Here is a 22660-nt window from a genome sequence, read left to right as displayed (position 1 = left end):
TACGACTATAATAATATTATATTAATATCTTATACGATAATTTTATTTTATTAAGCTATTTATTGAACGGTATTTAATGCTTCTTAAATGCAATTATTTATAAACACATTTTTCAATGGTTTATCGATTATTTAAATATATATATAAATTATTAATGTTATTCGTTTTTATAGTATTCACATACTCAAGTCAGTGTTAGACGCATTCAACAACCAACAACAAAAGTACTCACATTTAATTTACTTTCAAATATTCCATAAAAAAATATTAAAGTTCCTTAAAAATACAATTCAATTTAATATTCACAAAAATAGTGAAAACAACTTTTATTTGAGAAATGTTACAAAGAATATTTCATTCCATAGATGTAAACTTAAAATGTGAACATTAAAACGAATGTATACATTTTATTTGGGCACAACTGTATTTTAAAATTTCATAAAATCACGAAAGTAAATTAATTTCAAACGTGAAAAATTGAAATCTTTACTTTTTTCCAACAATCTATGCTATGCTGCCAGACTGGTATTGTGAGCGTATAATGAACAATTTTGTGTTTTAATATAATATTGCACTTATGATGAAATAACAACCTAATTAAGAAGAAAAATGGATTCGAATTACAGATATTTTATAAGATAATAAATAAGAAGTATTTCTTAAAATCTACATGTAATAACATGCAGCTGCGTTAGGTTTAATAATACAATAATTTCTTTAATTAACAATATACATAAACATAAATATTTATACAAAATCAAACAGTAATATTTACATTGAATACCTGATATAATAGTGAATAAAATATAATCACTATTATTATAATTATTATATCTTATATCGTGTTCAGTTGATTTTTCGGACATATATGTATTTTGGCGGATACTCCTTCGAAACCAGTAGATCCCGTGTTGGTCACTCGGAACAGAGCACCCGAATATGGACGTTTGGTCTTTTGCGCTTCGGTTAGCTGGTAACCGGCAGTCGTCACGTACAGCTCATCTAATTTCGGTCCTCCAAATGCAGCTGAGGTGATCTGATAGGCAGGAAATTGAACGGTTGTCAACAGCACGCCGGTTGTGGGATCGATTTTCAAGATCTAAACATAATAATTCATAATATAAACACACGTGATACAAGAAATTCTGAGTTACAAAAATAAAAATACATTTTTTTTTAAACATGCGCAGCTAGGCGGCAATACTTACGTGATCACTGTTGAAACACGCCACCCACAAATTTCCGTTTTTGTCAATGGTCATGCCGTCCGGATCGCCAGTCACTTTATTAGCCTTTAAGTCAAAAATCACTCTTCCGTTGGCTAAGCATCAGTGATAAAATGTCGTTTTGTAAAAACAATAACATAATTACGCACATAGTATAACAGTGACCCAAGCATAATAATATAATAACTAATAAGGAATATTGATGGTTAAATACTCACTTAGGTCTCCAGTGACGATATCGAAATCGTACGCTTCGACCGCGAATTTGTAAGTGTCCACGTAGTAAAACTCTTTATTATCTGAACTCCACGCCAACCCGTTGGAGATGCTCACGTTGGACAAGCGCTTGTTGATAGTGCCGTCAGATTCTATCGAGAACAGCGAACCACGATGTTTGTGATAGTGACCAGGATTATCCGCTATCTCCGAACCCATGGATCCTATATTAGTAATAGAGAATAAACGATCACGTCAGGTTAAACCAAAATGTATGCAAAATAAATGGTTACATGAATACTGTTAAGATGTTTAATAAACAAAAAATAACGGGCACTTATTTACCTCTTCAGTAATAATTTTAACATACTTTTCGTAAAATCCAAAAATTTGACTAATAACTAATAGATTTTAAAAATTAAAATGTACTCACCGACCCACAGTCGACCAGTAGCATCCGCTTTACCATCGTTCAGGCGATTGCCCGGTGTCTCGTCGATTAGTTTCATGTACTCGGGTTGACTTGTTGTATTCGAACGCCCATCCCACTGAACTATACCGATTGAAGGGCCTAGACCGACCACAAACGTATTGATCTCATCCTCGATCGGCACGATGAACGTCACATCATTGTAACCCTCTACAACAGAAATCATTACAATAACAATATTAATAGAACTTTGTCAATGGCAACACATGTCGGTTTCTCGTATACATGATATATTATAATTAACGGTATATATAATAATATATCGACATGTAAATCCTTAGTCGCGAGAAAATAACTATATTATTTTAGTAACCAAGTTACAACTACTAATTTATACAAACCATAAATCATAATACACAAAGTAAGAATTTATAACTACTCGTAAGAAAAATTATCTTAATTAAATTACTGCAGTAAAAAAAAACAGTTATTTTTCAATCGTAGTTTGTGATATTTTTAATTCGACAAGTCAAAGTATTTTTTCACTCATTGTGATCAAAAATAATTTTAGATATTCATTCAGTTTAAATAATATTTTTTCAATAATATATTTACTACGAATTGACGAAAATGCAATACAGAAAGTTAAAAGTAACCAATAAAAAATGTAGGTAACACCGCAAAAATTACTAAGTTACTACTTATTAAAACTTAGGAAACATAATATTTTTATGAATTTACTGCCACTGCGCGTTGTTGACGTTAATGTGGCAAACGTTAATCATACCTATTTTGGCGCTGAAGAAACTATTCGATTCCGGATGGTATCTGTTTATTTGGCTCTGGTGCAGATCCACGAAATACAAGCTGCGGGTCAACGAGTCCCAGTGCGGGCCTTCTCCGAGTTCCAAAGCCGGTGACACGCGTTCGACGTTGAACTTCTGGTCCACCTATAGAAAAACAAATACACTCTGTCATTACTTTTGTTTTTATTTTCTATTGACGGAAGTATTTATTTATATTTTTTAACTATACAACTAACGAAAATAAATCAAAATCAAAAAATAAGGACGGTGCACACCTTAGTTGGTTTAGCGTTTGTTATTTTGGTCAACAGACAGCTGCAAATGAGTATCGACCAACACACCGATAGACGGTTATTGTTATACGACTTAGACATAATTTAACGCGAGGATATTAGCACTTGGGGTAAATCTAAGTAGGTACGCGGCGGGAAAAACGGCAATGTTACATGGAAAGTCAAACGGTCGTATTTATAAGACCATATCCCGGCGGCGGTGGAGGTACGTCATTCATCGTTAAATTATATACCTACGTATTTGTATAAGTGTTACGCTTGTTTATCGTAATTTCAAACTGTACACGCACCTGAATAGGCGGCGACGACGACTGCGTTAACGAACTCATATCTGCGTAAAATGTTTCCACTCCTTGACCGTACACGATCACTTTAACTTCGTCTCTGAAAAAAACATAACCGTAAATATAAAATCCTAATAAACCAAATTTCAAACAGTATTATTTTTACCGTATGTATACGGTTTGCGTTAAACCAATTTCGAGGGACCTGAAATTTTCGAATATTATTATTGTTGTTATTACTATTATTAAAATAAAATTATAATTTATAGATAATAATAAACGATGGTTCTTTTATTCTAAAAAAAAGTGGACGCTTACTAGACGTGGTACCCATCAGTCATGTTCGCAAACTGCAAAGCTGTGAATTAGCTCGTTGATAATTGGGTATTGAGATATATTAAGTTTGAGACCAACAAAAAAAAACATATCTTATCATCAGTATTTTCGTAAACGTATTTTATTACCAAATATCAACAATAAAAAACCAATTGCCTTTATTACTCATTTAGTAATAATATTAATTAGTTTATTACTAATAAATTCTAATAGTTATCCATACAAATACTAAAATATATCATTTAATCTTCCTATGTGTATAGTGTAATTACACAAAAAACAAATTAACTCAACAGTCGAATAAATCGATTATACATTTATAACAACGATAAAGACAAAGGTGGGCATTAACTGGTTAGCTTGTTTTCTAATCAATTTATGAACTGAAGGAGTTTAATTAACAATTGAAAAACTTAGCTTTTCGCAGTTGAAATTAGAAATTTTTTTTAATAAAATTATGAATTATAAATTGTATTGTTTTAGTGTTTTATGATCTTTAATTGCTATATTAAAAAAAATAAATAGATTAACTTTTTTTAAACCGAGTTAACTTATTATCACATAATTTTAAAAACCTGTTGGTTATAAATGATTATATATTCGGTTGCACGTATGCAACTATATGCAATAAAGGGTTTAAGCTAGTATTTTTTTCTATATTGAATGTTGACTTATTGAGTTAAATTTATAATTTGTTAACGGTTAATTCTAACTTATCGATCTTGTGCTCTTTTAACTTAACTAAACTTGAGTTAAATATTTTCATTCATTTGTCCACCTTTAGATAAAGGTACCTATATAAAAATACATTTTATCTATATTATACGTTTTAATGATTTAAGAAGACACACTGCACCTACAAGTATTTATCAACATTATTAAAAAATTTGCATTTAGTAATTAAAACCAATATTATATTTATCCGATACTGTCTAGGGAACCTCAATTATATTCTCCAGTTTTATTGATGGAAATTTATCGATTCCGTCGAAAATAACTGCTTTGAGAAAACGATTTATGTTGATTTAGCCCGATTCTGTTTATATTAAGTATCTATTAAAACCAATATATTTTAAATAAATGTTAACATTCTTTTTAAATATACAAAATGTAAGTTAACAGTAAAAAATAGTAAAATCTCAATTGTTTTTGAAATTTTAATCTACTGGATATTGGACAATGGTCATAATATTCACTTATCGATTTCGCTTAGTTTACAATTTTTAAAAATAGTAAAAAGAAGCTGTAAATCTTAAACTAATTCAATTTAACACAAGTTATAATGTCGGTATATGCATAAATTTATATTTAAAACATATTTAGTATAAAATGTATAATTACTTTTAAAAATAATTTAAATCTTTAGTTCAATTTTCAATATTTTTTTTTGTTTTTAAAACACTATTTTTATTGTTAAGTTTGAATATATTCCAATTTAGTTATTCTAAGGTTTTAATTTATGACATTTGAAGGTGTTTTCACTATGTTGCCGAGAAACATTTTTTTTGTGTACTTGGTAATTTTTTTTTTTGTAAATGAATCACTCATTATTTCAAAAACTATTATTTTACTATTTTAACTATTTTTTTAAAAATAATTTTAAGTAATAAAAAAACAAGAATTTTCTAAAAAAATTAATATTTTACAATTTTTTATCGTTATGATTTTTTTATTTATTTTAAGTTTAAAATTCGATAAAATTAATAGTTACAATATTGATATATACAATATCTGGCGAGAATTGATAAGTAGATATTATAATTTAAAAGAGAATTATGTTACAACTATGTAAATTGTTATAATTTTAAAATGTCTTCAACTTAATGTTTTAAAATTGATGCATAAAATAAAGTTTAAGGTGCTCTAAATATTCTTACTTAACTTTAAGTATTAATTCACTCTTATGCATCAAAGATAACAACACAAATTGGATCTACTAAAAAATGTATTATGCTACGTCGCTACGAGTAGTCAGATAAACAAAATAGTATGGTATACTGACATCCTTTCAGCATTGATGTAATTGTATAAGTAATAAATATAATTCATGTAATATTATTTAGGTAAGGTTAGGTATAACAGTACAGAGAGAAAACTATCCAAAAATATACATTCAGTGTTATAGGTAATTCGCAAAAAGTTTGTTAGGATATAAAATATAAATTATAAGTTAATAAGTTGACTTCAATATACCATTTACATCTAAAGACATTTTACTATATAATTTAGTCTTATTTATTCTGGTTTGATTCATGTAAAGCTGTAATTATTAAAACAAAAACTTAATTTCTCCAATGAGAAAGAAACCTACAAATGACACTAAGCAAATAGTTTTAATCAGCTCTCGATTGATTTGATATTATTATATGATAAAGTATGGTTTACAAAAGTAATACACTAATACTTAAATCACTAATAACAACCTACAAAATGAAATATTTGTTTTTGAATATAGCTGCGTTGGCCAGAATTAAATTCAAACTTAGTTTTTTTCTTTTTAAAATTTTAATTTGTACATAGAAATTTACAAGTAATATAAATCACTGAAATAAAACAAATATTAAGTTCTACAACATAATATGATTAAGATTATTGATATAATACTCATATGTAGTCAATACCTAGTATGTTAATTGTAGTTAAAGACACTATACAATTTTTGAACTTATTAATCTATATTTTATTATAAATGATATATTTTTAAGTTTTAATAATTTAATGAATTATACTTAAAATAATACAAAAATCAAATATATTAATAATATATACTAAAATTATACATATTATGACAATTTGATCAGTTGTACTATTATAACAACAAGAAAAAAATTATTTTTCTAAAACACATTATGCATTTTATACGTAAATAATTCGTCTTGAAAACCCAATATCTAAACAGCTATAAGTATATAGTTCAATATACCGTAAATACGCAGTAAATAAATATATTTAAAAAAACATCAAAATTCAAAAATAATATCGTCGTTGATGATTATTATTACAATATACCTATTACCTGCGTATATAGGATGCGTCGGACGTCATAATCGAAGACATAATATAAAATAGGCCACGATGGGTAATAATGATTATCATTTTCGTTTGAGTATTGTACACAAATGCGTTGTTTGTAATATAAAGCCATTCAAGGAATCCAAGGTGATCAATGAGCATATTATAATATTATCATTTGAAAGCAACAAGAACCAATCAGCAAAAACAACGAATAAAATAAATAATAAACAAATTAATTATGTGTATAAAAAATACAGTGTAACCATTAACCATCGATATGTGTGAATTCTATAAATATAAATTGTTTTTTATCGAAATGAACGAGTACTAATGATTACTGCCGTGCCAATAGTAATAGGGTTTCATAGAGTTTAATATGTAATAAAATATTAGGTAAGTTCGAATCGCAGTATATCTGATACACATAAATGTATTAGGTATAATTTATGAAATAATTTTAAACAAGTACATACTTAATAAAATAAAATAAATCAAAACACAGAGGAACGTTTCAACCAATTAATAATAAATAATGATAAATGTATATTGGATATAGACAGCAGAGATAAGATACACTGAACGTTAAGAACACATATAAAAGAATAAGATTTTTTGGTTAAAACCTGTTTGAAAATTCAATTGCCTTGTTTTGTATAACCTAACCTAACCTATACGATAATAACACAGTTTTAATAACATTAAGTTACTTATATTCGTCGACGAAAGAGACCTCTGCCATTCGAGTAGACGCGATCATGTGATTCGGATGCCTCGAGATCATAAGTATATTATGATTTATGATTAAATTACACCAGCTGATTGGATACTCAATATACTTTGGCCAGTATAATAAAATAATATACTGTTAGTAATTATAATATCGAAACGAGTTTATTATAAATAAAAATATTCTTTACCATTGCATTTCAAAAAGTGTATATTGGACAGCAAAAAATAAATAAATAAACCTTATAAAATAAAGTATGATTTCAATCTTCAAATATTCTATGTATAAACACAGAAATTACAGGGATCATTGCACGTGAATTTTATACTAATATAACTTATTAAAACTATACTAATAATATTTAAATAAAAATACCTATTATAACACCAATAAGAATTTATTATTCTAATAACTAACATTTTATTTATTTATTGTTAAATATTACGGACACGTGTTCAATTTACAAAAAAATTATGTTTACATAGTGACAACAATATATTATATTTTAAGTCGATGAAAAAAAAATTATAACTAACATTATTTGTTGTATCATATTAAATACCAATAGATATAATCAGTGGCGCAATCACATGTGTCAAGTGTGTGTGAGTGGGAGGGGGCGAGGAGGATGATTTTAATTCTCAATGACTTCTCTCAATTTTCCAAACATCATAATATTAACTATTATTTATTATCCATGTAAACTAAACATTTTTATAGATATTAAACAGGCAACGCAAGAAGCGTAAGAAACAGACGAGGAACATAAGATCGATAAGAATTTTTAAAATTGGAAGAGTTTACATTGTAAAATCTACAACCATCATTATATGTATTGTATTTATCGTGAATGATAATAATACATCTATATAATATCACCATTTTATAAATCAGTGTTGGAAAATATAATTTGTAACTTCTACATTTACACTTTAATTTGACTAAGGCTAAACTGATAAGACTTTATTATGGCGACGCAAAAAAATAATTTAGTTAATTTTTTTTTATGTGTTTAAATAGAAATCGTTAAAATCAAGGACTAATTTGTTAGAAATCTTATAAGCGCCAAGGAAATAGTTATATAAAAATGTCCTTAATTTTTCCGTTACGTATAATATGCGATTTTAAATATAATACTGGCTTAAATTGAATCGATAAGAATAATATAAATTGTTTACTTGCCATACTGCCATAGCGAATATTTAACCTTGAAAAATAATTAATTAATTAAATCAATTCAATATATATATATATAACACATAGGTATTTATTACGCTAATGCCACACAATTTTTAATTCCATTTTGTTGTTGTTTTAGTATTCTATAAGTATAAGAAAGAGCTCAATGTTATTATTATGCATAGTTTTACAGGGACTTGCTATTTTCAGTTACAATAAAAGATTTTTCGGTTTTTATACCCAGAATATAAAAATTAAATGCAACCTCAGAAATTTAGAAATCAGTACAAGAAGAATAATAATATAATTTAACATAATAATTAACACTCATAAGAATGTCCAATCAACAGTTATTCCTTAATATTTAAAATATTAAGTTCAAGAAAAAACTGTACTGGTTCGAATAACATTACATGATAATATATAAGCAGTATTTTTAAAAACTAAACATATCATTTTTTATTTGCTAAAAGTTATAACATTGGTTAGAGAAAATTTTATTTGCGGAAAAAAATTATAAGATTAAGAAACCTTGTACTTTTTCATTTATATATACGCATTTGAATGAATACCATTAAACAGGAAAAATTGCAATAGTATATTAGCCTATAGTTTATATAATGATTAATGGAATATTTTTTAAACAATTTGGGATTAAACAATTTTAAACTTCATGAATAAATCGAAAAAAACTCATGTTAAATAAACATCATTGTAAGACTTTCATTAAAAATCTAAAACATTTTATTGAATTTCAATATCAGATAGATTATAATATATTATTAAAATTACTAAAAAAGTAAATAAAATTAATATTTTTTACTATGAAATAAAAAAAGGTACTAGACTAATGTATAAATATATAAATATATTGATAATATGATTATTGTACATTTGATGCATTTGAAATATTTAATCATAGTTTTACCAGCAGGCGCATCATATTGAATTATCTATTAGCACTTTTTATTGAAATTATATGAAAAATATACTATTTACAATACCTGTGGAGTATGTTGTGTGTACACGATTTACTTAATTACTTTCAAATATATTATTGAACTATAATATTATGATAGTACTAATTTGACAAAATACACGAGTAGGTACCTACGTTAAACTTCTTAAAATGCATTATGAAAAGTAGTGCACTGCAGTTGTACAAATAATTAAAAAGGAAAATAAAATTTCTATGAAAAGTTATTTATAAAATATGATTAAAAAAAAAAAAAGGTTAACAAAATTATGTTAATATTAAATTATAACAAAGTAATCAATCTTAATAAGAATTAAAAAGATAAAATGTTCTATCAATAAATCAATTTTATTTTAACATATAAAATAATTTATATAATAACTTAACCTAATCAGAATATTTCTAAATGATTTATTTAATAATAAATAATATATGATTTGATTTAAAAACAATTTTTTACCGTATTTATAACAAAGTTTTTGTAATCTATGACCATGAATTTTAAAATAAACTTTAATATTTCATATCAAATGAATAAAACTTGATATAGAACTATCTTATGCAATTTTTATATACCTATTTAACAATTAAAATAACATTAAACTTTTAACATTTACCTATATGAGGAAATACTTTAGAAAAAGACAGTTCAATAAACATTGAAGTATCAATCTACCTATATTTATTTCTAATTATGTTCTTAAACTTCTTAAAAAAAATTAATGAAATATAATAGCATAATTTTCATGTCCTATTTTATTTATTATTAATTTTTATTAAAATAAACAATTGAATAAGGGAATATTTATTCTAGACATGAGATTTTTTTATACGTACATATATATTACAACCAGAAAAATATTAATCTTTTAAGAAATATACTTTTAAATACTTCAGGATATTATTACTTTACTATTTGTCTTAGACTTGAAGCAAATAATGTATTTGTTTTTATTATTATAAATATATGCATAAATATATACATTTTTTAGAATAAATACTTATGCTATTCGAATAATATTTCAATATTTTTCAACAACTGATAACCTTATATAGTTACAATCATAAATTGTGCAAATATATAATGATTGGTCTGGTTAAGAGATATTATACACATTATTAACTTAAAGTTTAAATATAGGTAGGTGTATTAAATAAATACAAACATCCATAATTATAAATTAATAAGCACATACTATCTGTTGTATATCAAATTTATAATTCATTAGAAGCTAAGAACATTTACTGCAATTGCCAATCAAGTAAATAAAAATGAAATCCAAGTATTGGATCATCTGATATTAAACTAGAATTTGAATGAATTAGAAAATCAAAAATTAAGCAGTAACAACAATCAAGATCTTTAATTATATATTACTAAACCAACTTTTAATGAAACTAACATAGGAATGTATCATATAAATATAATATTAAAATTGTTCTATGGAAAACACAGTTTACTGAAATTAACTATTTTATCTTTAGTTATATTTTATTTTATTATTATATTATTATTTAAAATTATTCTTATTCTATATCTATTTAAAACTAATAAGTAATAACAATTAAACTGTAGGTACAGCGTATCATAAAATGTTATTTCATTAAATTTAAATTTCCAAAAAAAATAAAAAACAAATTATTTTGAAATCAAAATTATAAATGCACAATAGATGATTATGATAAATTGTATTATAATTTATAAGACAAATAATAAAAATACAGTAACTATAAACCATTAAGTATAAAATAATAACCTTATTTAATAAATATTTTTAGCTAAAATATCCCTTTTTCCTTTATAATGTTTTAACTTTAAGCTACCTTAATATTATAATAGCTAGTCTCTTGAATTCAATAAGATTAGCATTCTTTTCAAATGCATGGTTGCAATTACCAATCATTGTTCCTATACAAAAAAAACAGAAAACTAAATTGCTCTTTCAAAGTTATATACTAATAAATTTACTTTAAAAATTCTCCAAACCCTTAAAAAAAAATTATATTCTACAAAATAAAACCATTTTTAAAAGTTAAAATATCCCACCTCATAAATTTGAATTCAAACATTTCTACTTCACAACTTACCAATTACAATAAATTTCTAAAATTATAGTTGATGGATTTGAAAACTAAGAAAATGTATGACCACAGAGCCATCCTTAATATATCATAAGCTTTTGATTGATTATAGCATCATAGATTTATAGTAAAACTAAAAACCCAAAAGTTTTCAATATACTTCTATAAAATGCTCTTACAATTTTTTATAAATCACACCTAGGTAATAATAAAAATATAAAATTTGACCTCTTTATAATAATCGAAATAAAAATTTAATATTCTTTTAGGATTTATACTAGGATAAATTTTATTTAACATATCTAACATATCAATACCAAATAACTGACAGCTGGTAATATTTGAAGATAACATGGTAATTATAACGCAAAACAAAATCCTAGAATTGTCAATAAAAGATCTAATAAAACTCTATTAATAAATTATCTGTTTGGTTTTAAAGATGAAAACTTATCTTAAATCTAACTAAAAGTCGAGTCAAGAAATTTACCTTGAAAAAACACGCAAGTTCTGCTAAGATAAAAAAAAAAAAATCAAGAAATCTAATTGAACAGCAAGAGTGACTTAGTAAATTGTTTAGAGATATATCTGAACAAAATATAACTTGAAAAATTTACATATATAAAGAACTAAACGAGGAAATACAAGGATGAAAATCTGATAACTCTTATCAAACTAAACTCAACGCTGCAGCTGAAATGAAATTTATACATTATCAGCAAAATAGTAACAATGTTACATATAATTATTTTCTTTTTTTAAAGAAACACACAAGCTGAATATGTATATTTTTTATAAATAAAATAGTGAATATTACATATTGTTATTTTTAATATGTAATAAAATAATACATTTGTATTGTATTTATTAATAATTTATGATAAATATCTATCATTTAACATAAATAAATAATTTAACACCAAAATACTAGACTATTAGAGTAACTAGGGCATGGTAAAATTTTAATAATGTAAAGAAAATTTTTTAAAAATAATTTTAATGAATAAAATCTAATATTTAAACTAAGAAAACAGTCTATATATAGTTTAACACGTACTTACTCATATTTATGAGCTATTAAACCATGGATGTCTGCAACTGTTGTAAAGTATGATGCTAATGGCGATACTCGTATAGTTTTGGAATTCAAATCACAACTCCAAGAGGAAAAAATAATTTTCTGATCTACAGATGTAGTAATAACAAATTGGTTGTATACTTTAACACCTGAATAATTATCAAACAGTAATATACAGTATACTAGTATTTATGCCATTTCAAAGATTCAGTGAATTAATAAAAAATAATAATACCTGTAACTTGAGAGCAATGGATACAAATAGAAACATTACATAATAATGTTACAGTATCTTCGTAATGAAAAATTGATAAACTTAAACGTTGATCATCTCCTCCAGTAGTCAATAAGCCATAATTGTTTTCAATTTTTAACCAATCACAACAGTTAATACCAGATTGGTGTAAGCAATGTCTATACTTTGGTATAAAAGTTAATTCTATATCACTTTCATCAATATATTTTGAAATATCCCAAAAATTAACAAATCCTTTTGTATCAGTAGTTAAAATATAATGAAAAATATTTAATTGAACATGTAAGATCTTTAATATACAGCTGTTGCAGTCCAAATTGTCTTCAATTAAACTCAAAGTTTTATTATTTGTATCATAATTATATAACCTGTAATTTTACAATACATTAATGTTGATTTATCAACATACATTGTTTACATATATAAACATTTTTAGATACATTGGTATGATCTTATACGTGCAATACTAAGCCTAACATTTTAATTTGTAATATCATTAATAAATTAATGATCTAATAGGTTTATTGAATTTACTATCCATTAAACATTTATCAAATACTAATTTTTCATTCAATGAAGTTACTTAATAAATCACTAAAATAGTTCAATTCTGTACTTATTTTTTAATAATGTAGTGGTTATAAAATATTTTTATTTTGTAAGCTTAAAAACCTTGACTCTTTTAACTATAGATAGATAAAATCATGTGAATGTGTATAATATAGTGTAATACAGTTAAATCAACATTGAGAATTTTAAATTACAATTAAATAGTTTGCAAACAATATATTTGCAATAAAAGTTTAAAGCAATACAAAGAAAAATATAGTTATGTCAATTAAAAAAAAATGTAATTTAATATTTTTTATAGTTAACACTTTGGTCTTACATGATGACTATAGGATTATTTGTTAAATAATGATAAAACAAATTGAAAATGCATACAACTAGTTTTCTTATTGTACATTAGCTGTAGCTGTTTAGGCAATTATACATTTGTATAAAAAAAATTTCAAATCAAGAAATATTTATTTGTAAGTAATATTTTAAATTATTGTATAAAATAACTAGTGAGATAAAACAAAAAATTACTAATTAATTAGTTTTAATTAAACAACTATTTGATTTACGAGACATGTTCATAAAGTAAGAGTACTATTTGGCTGTCGTGCTGTGAGAATTTTTTTTCCAAAAGTTGACAAAACTAAGTGGTAGTGGGGGGTCTCCTGAACCCAACAAGCACTGTTAATTCACGTCATTACCAAAACTTGCTTCTTAATGTCCGTTTTTGTGAAAAATGTCAATAAGAAATTCCGTCATGTGCGAAGTGCGCGCGAGTTCCTTGAGCAATTTGAATTGGAAGGTGAGAATTTTCTAAGTTCCATTGTGACTAGTGATGAAACATAGGTAGTTCATTATACCAAGACAAAAAGACAGTCATCACAGTGGCTGTACACTGGTTTCCCTTTTGCCAAAAAGTTCAAAACCTCAATTTCGACCAAAAAAGCCATGGCATTTGTATTTTGGGACTGAAAAGGGATAATTTTGATTGATTTTTTTTGCCTCAGAGGGAGACAATTACTGTAACACGATACTGTTATAGTCTAACAGTATTAGACCATAAAAAAGTCAAAGAGAGCAATTCAAAACAAATAAAGGGGAATGTTAACGAAGGAAATGTGTTTATTGCACGATAACGTCTACCTCAACATTGTCAACGCCACCAAGGGTCATTTGAACTCTTTGGTTGGGACATTTCGAACCAATCTACATATTCCTGACTTAGCGCCTTCAGGATTTCCTCTTTTCACTTTTTCGAAGACTTACATACAGGGGTGAACTAACATAAAAAATCGGCCCAGGCGATCATAGATTAAGGCCCAGCCGCTTAGGTGTTATAGTATAATACAAATAGCATTATCCCAGCATACATTTCTTAATATTAACAACCTAGACAGATAGAATAAGTGAATTTTCCTCACTCCCAATTATTCAATCATTGTCATTTGGTCCTCAATTGTCAACTAAAATATACAATTATTATCGTTATCTATTATAAGGCCGAAAATCCTAACTGCCCAGGGGGCGATCGCCCACCTACCCGTCGGATCAGTCTGCCCCTGCTTACATGGGTGGAAAAAAATTCCAAACCGATGAGGAGGTGAAACAAGAGGTCTTGAAATGGATGAAAGAGATGACAGGAGAGTTCTTTGAGGAGGTATCAAAAAGCTTGTGCCATGACTTACGAAATGCATAGAACAGGAAGGTAACTATGTGAAAAAATAAGTAATATATATACCTACAATGTTCTGTAATTTTTTTTTAAATATATTTTTTTTTGAAAAATACAAAAATTGAATACTCTTACTTTCTGGATATGCCTCATAATAATCATATAAATTGTAAAAAAAATTTGAATTTACAAATTACAGTGAAACCTCGGTATCTCGAAGTTTCTGTATGTCGAATTTTTTTTTCAGTCCCGATCATTTAGTATTGGACTTACGTATTAAGTGATTTCGGTATATCAAATTTCCATATGTCGAATATTAATACATAATATGTATGCAATGTATAAATACACATTTTTCCCAATAATTAAACATTTTTATTTAAATTTTATTTATGTTTTAAACTCCCTCGCTAACTCGAAGTTTTGATATGTCAAATTTTTTTTTCGGTCCCTTACGACTTCGAGATACCGAGGTTTCACTGTATTATTTGTTTATTTATTATTATTAACCATTTAAATAACTATTTATTTTTATTACCTAAGAATTGCATCAGAACATCCAACAGAAATTAAAATTGATTTTGATTTAGTGTACTGAACACAAACATCCATAAAGCGTGTCTCACCTTCATTTGAAGGTACAACTGATCTCCAAGGTTTTTTTTCTTGTTTAGTTTTCAATAAATGTGATATTGATTCTTCACAATAAACACCTATCATAAAATAAAACCATTATAAATAGGTAAGTAAAATTATATAAAGATAATAAATTAGATTTTAAATACAGACTATTATCTATTATATTTAAAGTCCAAATTTTCAACTGAGCTCTACCACCAGCTGTAACAATAATGTATACATTAGGCTTTAAAGAAATACAAGATACAGAACGAACTGATGATATATGACTTCTTAATGTTAACAAATTATCAACCTCATCATTAAAACGAGTCAATCTAACAGTAGTGTCATCACTGCCAGTTACCATTAAGTCATCAGTAATTTGTGTCATGCAATTTACAATCATTGAATGAAAACCTTTCTAAAAACAATCAACAATAAAATGTAATAATACTTAAATAATTAAATGGTTATAAACATACAACTAACAATTACTATTATATACTATTAAATTATTTTATTGTAAGTTATTTTTTTTAACTTACCAACAGCATATGTTGACCATGTAGGGGTATTTTATTTATTTCTAACGTATTACTTGAAGAACTACAAACAAAATATATTGAATCACAATCATTGATAAATGACAAATCCCATGCTCTATGACCACCACCACAAGAGACAGTTGCTATAATTCTTTGTTCTATTGAACTGTAGACAATTAAATTGCTCTAAAATATAAAAATATTATTAAACGGTGTTATAAATAGTAAAATGTCCTATTATTAAAAAAAAATATCAAACATTTTTAAATGGTGTATATCAAATTAATTTTTAAATTCAAGTTCTAACCTATAAATTCTGTTTATTTTCTAATTTAATTATACAGATAAGGTTAAAAATTATATTACTTAAATTAAGTTTGTTTTTACAAACATTATTTTTTAATATTCTACGGAAACAAAAATATCTCTAATTACTTATTTTAAAGAATTTTGTTAACTTTAATGATGAAAAGTCAAATTAACTACATTAGACATGAAATGAGTGAGAATGGAAAAAATAAACAAAATTCAAGATATCAGTGTTACCCAGCTTAAATAAAAGTATATTTTGTTGTGACAATTGTATGGTATCACTTTAAGTGGATTAACTAAAGAACTTCAAGTAAATCTTACTTCTTTAAAACCACAAATCAATAGTCCATGAACTTTAGAGTTAGTTATGATAAATGGCCATTTTGTAGGTAATATATCACAACGTATTTCAAACACTGATTCTGATTGTGTGCAGATATTCCAGTATCTATGATGACCATCTCGTCCCACAGAACTAACGACCGTAAAATTAGAGTACTTTTCATGTATCCACATTGCAGTAACACCAGCAAAACTATGAATTTTACTGAATACTTTTAATGGTTTCTGAAATTATATTCATAAGATTTTACAAATGTAAATATTGATGTTAAAAACAAATAAAAAATTGTTGTAATATGTTAAAATACACTATAATATTAAGGGAAATGGAAGTGATGATTTTTTCTATTTGTTTAACACATGTGCAACATAGAAATTAAGATTTCTTCTACATCCAGTGTATCAATTGATTGAACGAAGTGATAAGATCTATGGAAATATATTTGAATTTTCTACATTTTTAATTTTAACCGTTTCAAATATTGAAGTGGTGTCACTAGTAGTATTTCTATCAAGTTTTCATGTCCATATCACATATTCATAAAATTAATTTAATGAACAATTTATACAAATTGTAAATAGTCCTTAATAATAATAAAAAAAACCTATTTCAAAAATTGAAAGGTGTAAATTTTTTAATTTCTACTGTCTTAATAGAACTTTATTAGAACTTGGATGATTAAATAGAAAATGAGGGTTAAGTTGATTTCAAGAAAATTTAACAGAAAAATAAAAGTTTTTCAGGAATTTTATTGAAATTATTAGATTAATCAATACATTGAAAATAAAACAAATTTAAATTCCTACATTGTATGTAGGTTAGACTAAGAATTTCAATTCTCACAACTAAATTTAAAGCATAACTTAATCCAACATTTTTCCAAAACTCAACTTATATTTTTAAATAATGAATCTTATAACTTTTATAAATTTCTACTTAGATCAAAATTAAAAAAAAAAAAAGTACCTGCAAGTTTAATTTGAATAAGTAAATAGATCCTTCATTACAACCAGCAAAGATAAAACCTTCAACTAATACAGCAGTTGTTATCCAAGAATTAGTTTTTGAAAAAATGCAATATGTATCCAAATAGTTTATTTTTAGATCTTTAATACACAAAAAAAAAATAAATAACTATATTATACATATTCATAAAAAGATGCTACCCTCACATGCGTTGTCTCTATCTTACAAAACACATAATATAGCAAATTTATGTTCAGTAAAACCAACTGTGTATTATTAGCATAATGTTAGAATGAATAGACTATTACTAAAGTTAAAGATAAGAACATTATCAATACTTATGTGTTGACTTTTTCAATATTTTAAGTTTTAAACTTAGTTTTAATTTGTTATATTCACCATCTTATATCTTAATTAAAAATTAACGCCTTAGTATAGATAATGTTCTTACTTTTAACTTTGGTAATAGACCATTTACTCTATTATTAAAGCTAACACACAATTGGTTACTTTGAACACAAATTTGCTACATTGTATGCCTGTAAAACGGAAACAGTACATGTAAAGATAGTTTTCTCATAATAATAATTATTAATAAACAAAAGTAAACAATTTTACCATCAAAAACTTCATAACGAACAAATGTATTTCCTATACAACAAACGATTATTTGATTATTATTCAACCAAATCGTAGAAACAATTTTTACTGTAGAAATTTTATCAAAAAATACTTGAATACTTGTACCTAAAAATAAATTAAAATTTAGAAACATTAGAATAAATAAATTTTTAGTTAGTCATTATAAGTACTCACTTTTTAAAATGACTATATGTCCACTACTAGTTGTAAAAGTTATTTTTGTTTCACACGGGGATTTTACCATTGTCAGAGTACAACATAAAACATCGTTCTGATAGACATTGTTACTGGTATTGTTTTTGTATGAGACAACATAACCATTAGAATAAAGTACATATGTTTTAGCATTACTTAACACAACTAAATGTTTTGGATAACAGTTATCTTTTTTATAATCTGCTAAAATTTCATTTTTAGGAACAGTGTCTAGTGACCATAATCCAATACTCCCAGTCGTACATCCACTGGCTGCAAGATTTTTTATTTCCATACAGTCTAAACTACGAACTTGAGAACCTCTAGTTTCTTCCCATTGGTAAATTCTAGAAGAAGTTTTCAGACATATTTGACCATCCTATACAGTGTTTATACATATATTATTATATTAGAAGGCATTAGATAATAAAAATATTAAAAGTTCAAAAATTTACTTCTCCAGCGCTCAGTATATTGCCAGATTGCATTAAAATACTTTTCCAAACTCTAGCTTTGTGTGCATAGAATGAATAAGCTGGTGTAATCTTTGCTAACTTCCAGTGATCATAAGTATTTTGATGCTTAGCAAATGGTTCAACATTCCAAATGACTATACTTCTATCATCAGAAGTAGAACTTATGATGGAATTAGATTTGTTCACCGTGATTGAAAATATAACACCCTATTTAAAAAATACATGGATATAAATAGCAAGCAATTTAATGGAAATTATTATAATAATATACAATTGCTTATTTCTTACTTCATGTAACTGTAATCTGTGTAAGATATTTAAGCCATTTGATCTTCTAAAAGGACTCCAAATGACTATTTCCTTGAAAACTGTTCCTGAAAATACAATAATATTTTCTTCGTCTCCTCCAGTTGATGTTGCTGAGTATCTGATTAATTTAATAAGTAAAATTTCTAAATAATGATAATTAAAAAATTGAAAAACATGATGTATAATTAAATCATGTGATTTTTAATTTAAATAATCCTAGAAAAAGGATACAATATACATCTTTCATCGCAACTTGAAGAGTTAATTTTCTTTTTAAGATCTAAGCTCCAAACTGTTGCCACATTATGTGCAGACACTGTTAATAAACAATTTGAATCCATCCATTGAATGTTACAAACCCAATCAGTAGTTGTTAAAATACAATCAAATTCAATGCTAGAAATAATAAAAATAATTTAAAACTTATTTCATTAAAACAATAAAATGCAAAATATTTATTACAGAAAACCTGTTTGCTTCATCTGTTTCATCACTTTATAAATAGCTACATATTTTTCTCCGTGCACAGCCATCAACATTTGTTTGTCATTAAACTGAATACCATGTATTGAAGATTTATCAAAAATTTTTCTACGCACACACAGTTTGTGGGACTCTGTGTCGTAAACCAGTAAAATATTTCCAATACCTGAATGGAAAGAGTATAAGATTAAGTGATACTAGAAATAAAATGAACAATAAAATACCAACCGGCTAATAAGAAGTTATTGCTAAACCTAACACATGAAACAGTATTGATCAAAGATATGGGTTTAAATAGTCTTGACTTCTCGACATCATTGTAGGAAAACATGATTTTGTTTAAAACTATAAATAATTATGCTAAACGACGAAATCAGAGTTAAGCCAACGTATATTTAGAATAATCCAAATGTTAAATGGTCAAAAGAGCGAAATATAAAATAGTAAAACGTTTTACATTTACTGGGTAGTTGCTTTGTTGTAACTATAAAATAAATATTAATGTATTTTCGATTTTTGAATAACTGTTATCACTCCTCGGACACGTGCGACATTGCCCACAAACACGGTCTTATCACATCAGAGTAGTCATAACTCATAGCTCATAAGGTATCAGTTGATACCCCAGTTCTCCGAGACTGATAAAATTCAAATTCAGCATCATCAACTTTAAATAGTAAAAATTCCAAAAATCTTCCTTCAAATGTGATAGTTTAATTAGTCTAGGGCCAGATTAAGATAACATTTTTAGCTTTTAGGGTCAGGCTCATTTACATAGTTAAAATATTGTTGACCCACAAATAAATATATCTCAGAGATAAAATAATTATATTTGTTTGATACTTTTTAAATACTAAAAAAAAAATGTTAATTGTATGAATAATTTTTTTTTTTTTGCTTTTGTGAAGTGAACTCTTTAATTATATCATTGGTATTTATTACCTACAAAATATCACTATCGACACTATCCAATTACAAAACCATACAATTATTTAAATTTCCTCGAAAAATACTTATTCTATACCTACTTATTCTTTATGCGAGTTAGTTTAGTGAAAGCTCTTTCAGTCGAACAATTAGGTATAGGTTAGATCAGCGGTTCTCAATCTTTTTAGTACCGCGACCCAAATTTCCTCCGAAAAATCTTTAGTGACTCACATGGTTTCACTTTTCAAAAAGTAGTTAAATAAAAAAAAAATTTAATTTAAAATAATATAGGTAATATAGTTTATTTCAATTTTTTTAATAAAATATGTTTATAGGTTTTAAGTACAGGTTTATAATCAATATATTTTTACAAATGTACTTTTATTAATGATAATATATTTAATATTAATTTAACATACATTTCTTGGAATCTGTATAATTTAAAAAATTGTTTGCGACCCATCAAAAATTAACCGACGACCCACAGTTTGAGAAACGCTGGGTTAGATATATTTTAATTGCAATGTACAAATTAGGAAAAGAAAATAACAGATTTTTTCCAAATATCTAGGTGATAAATCTTCATGTGTAAATTTTATTGCTAAAATTTGTTTGAAAGTATTTACCGAATTTTACAGCGACTTCTTTGGGAATTTATGTTGTTCCTTGGCCATCAGTTACATGAATTTCTTGATTTCTATTTAGGTCTTTCAATGAATGGATTTTGTTCCATATCTTAGATAGGTTAGTTTTAATGTGAACGTTTGTTGTAAATTCTTTCAATGAGTTATTGTTACGTTTTTTAATTTATACAAAATTTTGTTTGGCTAATAAGTGATAACTGATAAATGATTTATTATAAAAAACAGTTTTAAAACTATATCTAAAATACCTATATTGTTCCTAGGGGTCAGTAATAACTAATAATATTTCAATTGTCAAAAACCCATAGTTGACGGTATTCATCATAGTCGGCGTATCGCCATCTAGGTATTCCTATAAACCTAATCTTATGCTTTTGCAACTATTCAGGTATTATTCAATAACTGAGTCCAAACACCGTGCCATGTTATGCCACTTTACCACTATTTTTTTTTTGGTAATTAATTGATGAAATAAGTTCTCCAAGTAGTTTTAAAAAAAAAATATTATGGTAGTTCAGATTTAAATAATTAATTTTAGTTACCTATAGGCTATAGATTTGTTTTGACATGACAAATTAATAAAATATTTAGTAGTTTGATTTGATTTCTATATTCTAATCAAGAATCTAATAAACTGATTTAATTGGAATAATAAAACAGTAAAAAAATGTAAACTAAATAATTTCATAAAAAATGTTTATAAAAAATATAAATTATAGAATACTAGTTGTTGATTATGGATTTTGGATTATATTTTAATTATATAGTTTTTAAATTAAAAAATAATAAATATAATTGAAATGACAAATTAAGGATTTAAAAAATACTTTGATCGAACAGTAAGGTCATGGATATTGTTAAGTAAATGTAAGTATAAAAATTTAAATATTTTATTTTGAAACAATTATTTACTTCTTACAGTAAATTAACAATTTAATAATACAATTTTTGAAAAATAAATAAATAAATAAATAAATAATTATAAGAGATTCAAATATGAGAAAAATAAATTTGAAGTAACTCGTATTAACAAAATGCAAAACAATGTCACTATAATTTT

The 22660-nt window shown here is 25.6% G+C and overlaps 1 protein-coding gene across 2 annotated transcripts; it reads right to left on the bottom strand.

Annotated features, from left to right (window-relative positions):
* Positions 1-299: 299 nt before the first annotated feature.
* On the bottom strand, positions 300-20501 carry LOC112604391 (WD repeat-containing protein 6-like). 2 transcript variants are annotated; one of them, XM_025353415.1, is made up of 22 exons: positions 20258-20501; positions 20009-20195; positions 19778-19942; positions 19526-19664; positions 19217-19444; positions 18741-19140; positions 18543-18671; positions 17925-18064; positions 16937-17182; positions 16304-16489; positions 15927-16179; positions 15676-15850; positions 12884-13272; positions 12632-12797; positions 3422-3460; positions 3262-3355; positions 2660-2822; positions 1876-2082; positions 1445-1666; positions 1209-1321; positions 785-1099; positions 300-593 (listed from the first exon to the last, which is right to left on the bottom strand). In XM_025353415.1, exons 1-21 carry the CDS (start codon positions 20358-20360, stop codon positions 836-838), a joined length of 4008 nt encoding a protein of 1335 aa, XP_025209200.1. In that variant the 5' UTR covers positions 20361-20501; the 3' UTR covers positions 300-593; positions 785-835. The 2 variants fall into 2 exon arrangements, with proteins under 2 accessions (XP_025209200.1, XP_025209201.1); XM_025353416.1 differs by lacking the exon at positions 3422-3460 and having other exon boundaries at positions 20258-20360.
* Between the last annotated feature and the right edge of the window lie 2159 nt (positions 20502-22660).

This window comes from Melanaphis sacchari, unplaced genomic scaffold, assembly GCF_002803265.2.
Source record: "Melanaphis sacchari strain LSU unplaced genomic scaffold, SCAv2.0 Contig11_pilon_pilon, whole genome shotgun sequence".
NCBI classification, from domain to species: domain Eukaryota; kingdom Metazoa; phylum Arthropoda; class Insecta; order Hemiptera; family Aphididae; genus Melanaphis; species Melanaphis sacchari.
The sequence above is the reverse complement of the archived record's forward strand: the minus strand, read 5'-3'. Positions and strand labels throughout refer to the sequence as shown.

What these genes read in the sequence shown, in the direction of transcription:
- LOC112604391 (XM_025353415.1), bottom strand. Translation starts at nt 20,360, where the DNA reads ATGTTTTCCTACAATGATGTCGAGAAGTCAAGACTATTTAAACCCATA. An exon ending in ACGCAAACCGTATACATACG is followed by an intron (nt 3,356 to 3,421) that starts GTAAAAATAATA and finishes TGTTTTTTTCAG; the next exon opens with AGACGAAGTTAAAGTGATCG. An exon ending in TACTGGTCGACTGTGGGTCG is followed by an intron (nt 1,667 to 1,875) that starts GTGAGTACATTT and finishes TTACTAATATAG; the next exon opens with GATCCATGGGTTCGGAGATA.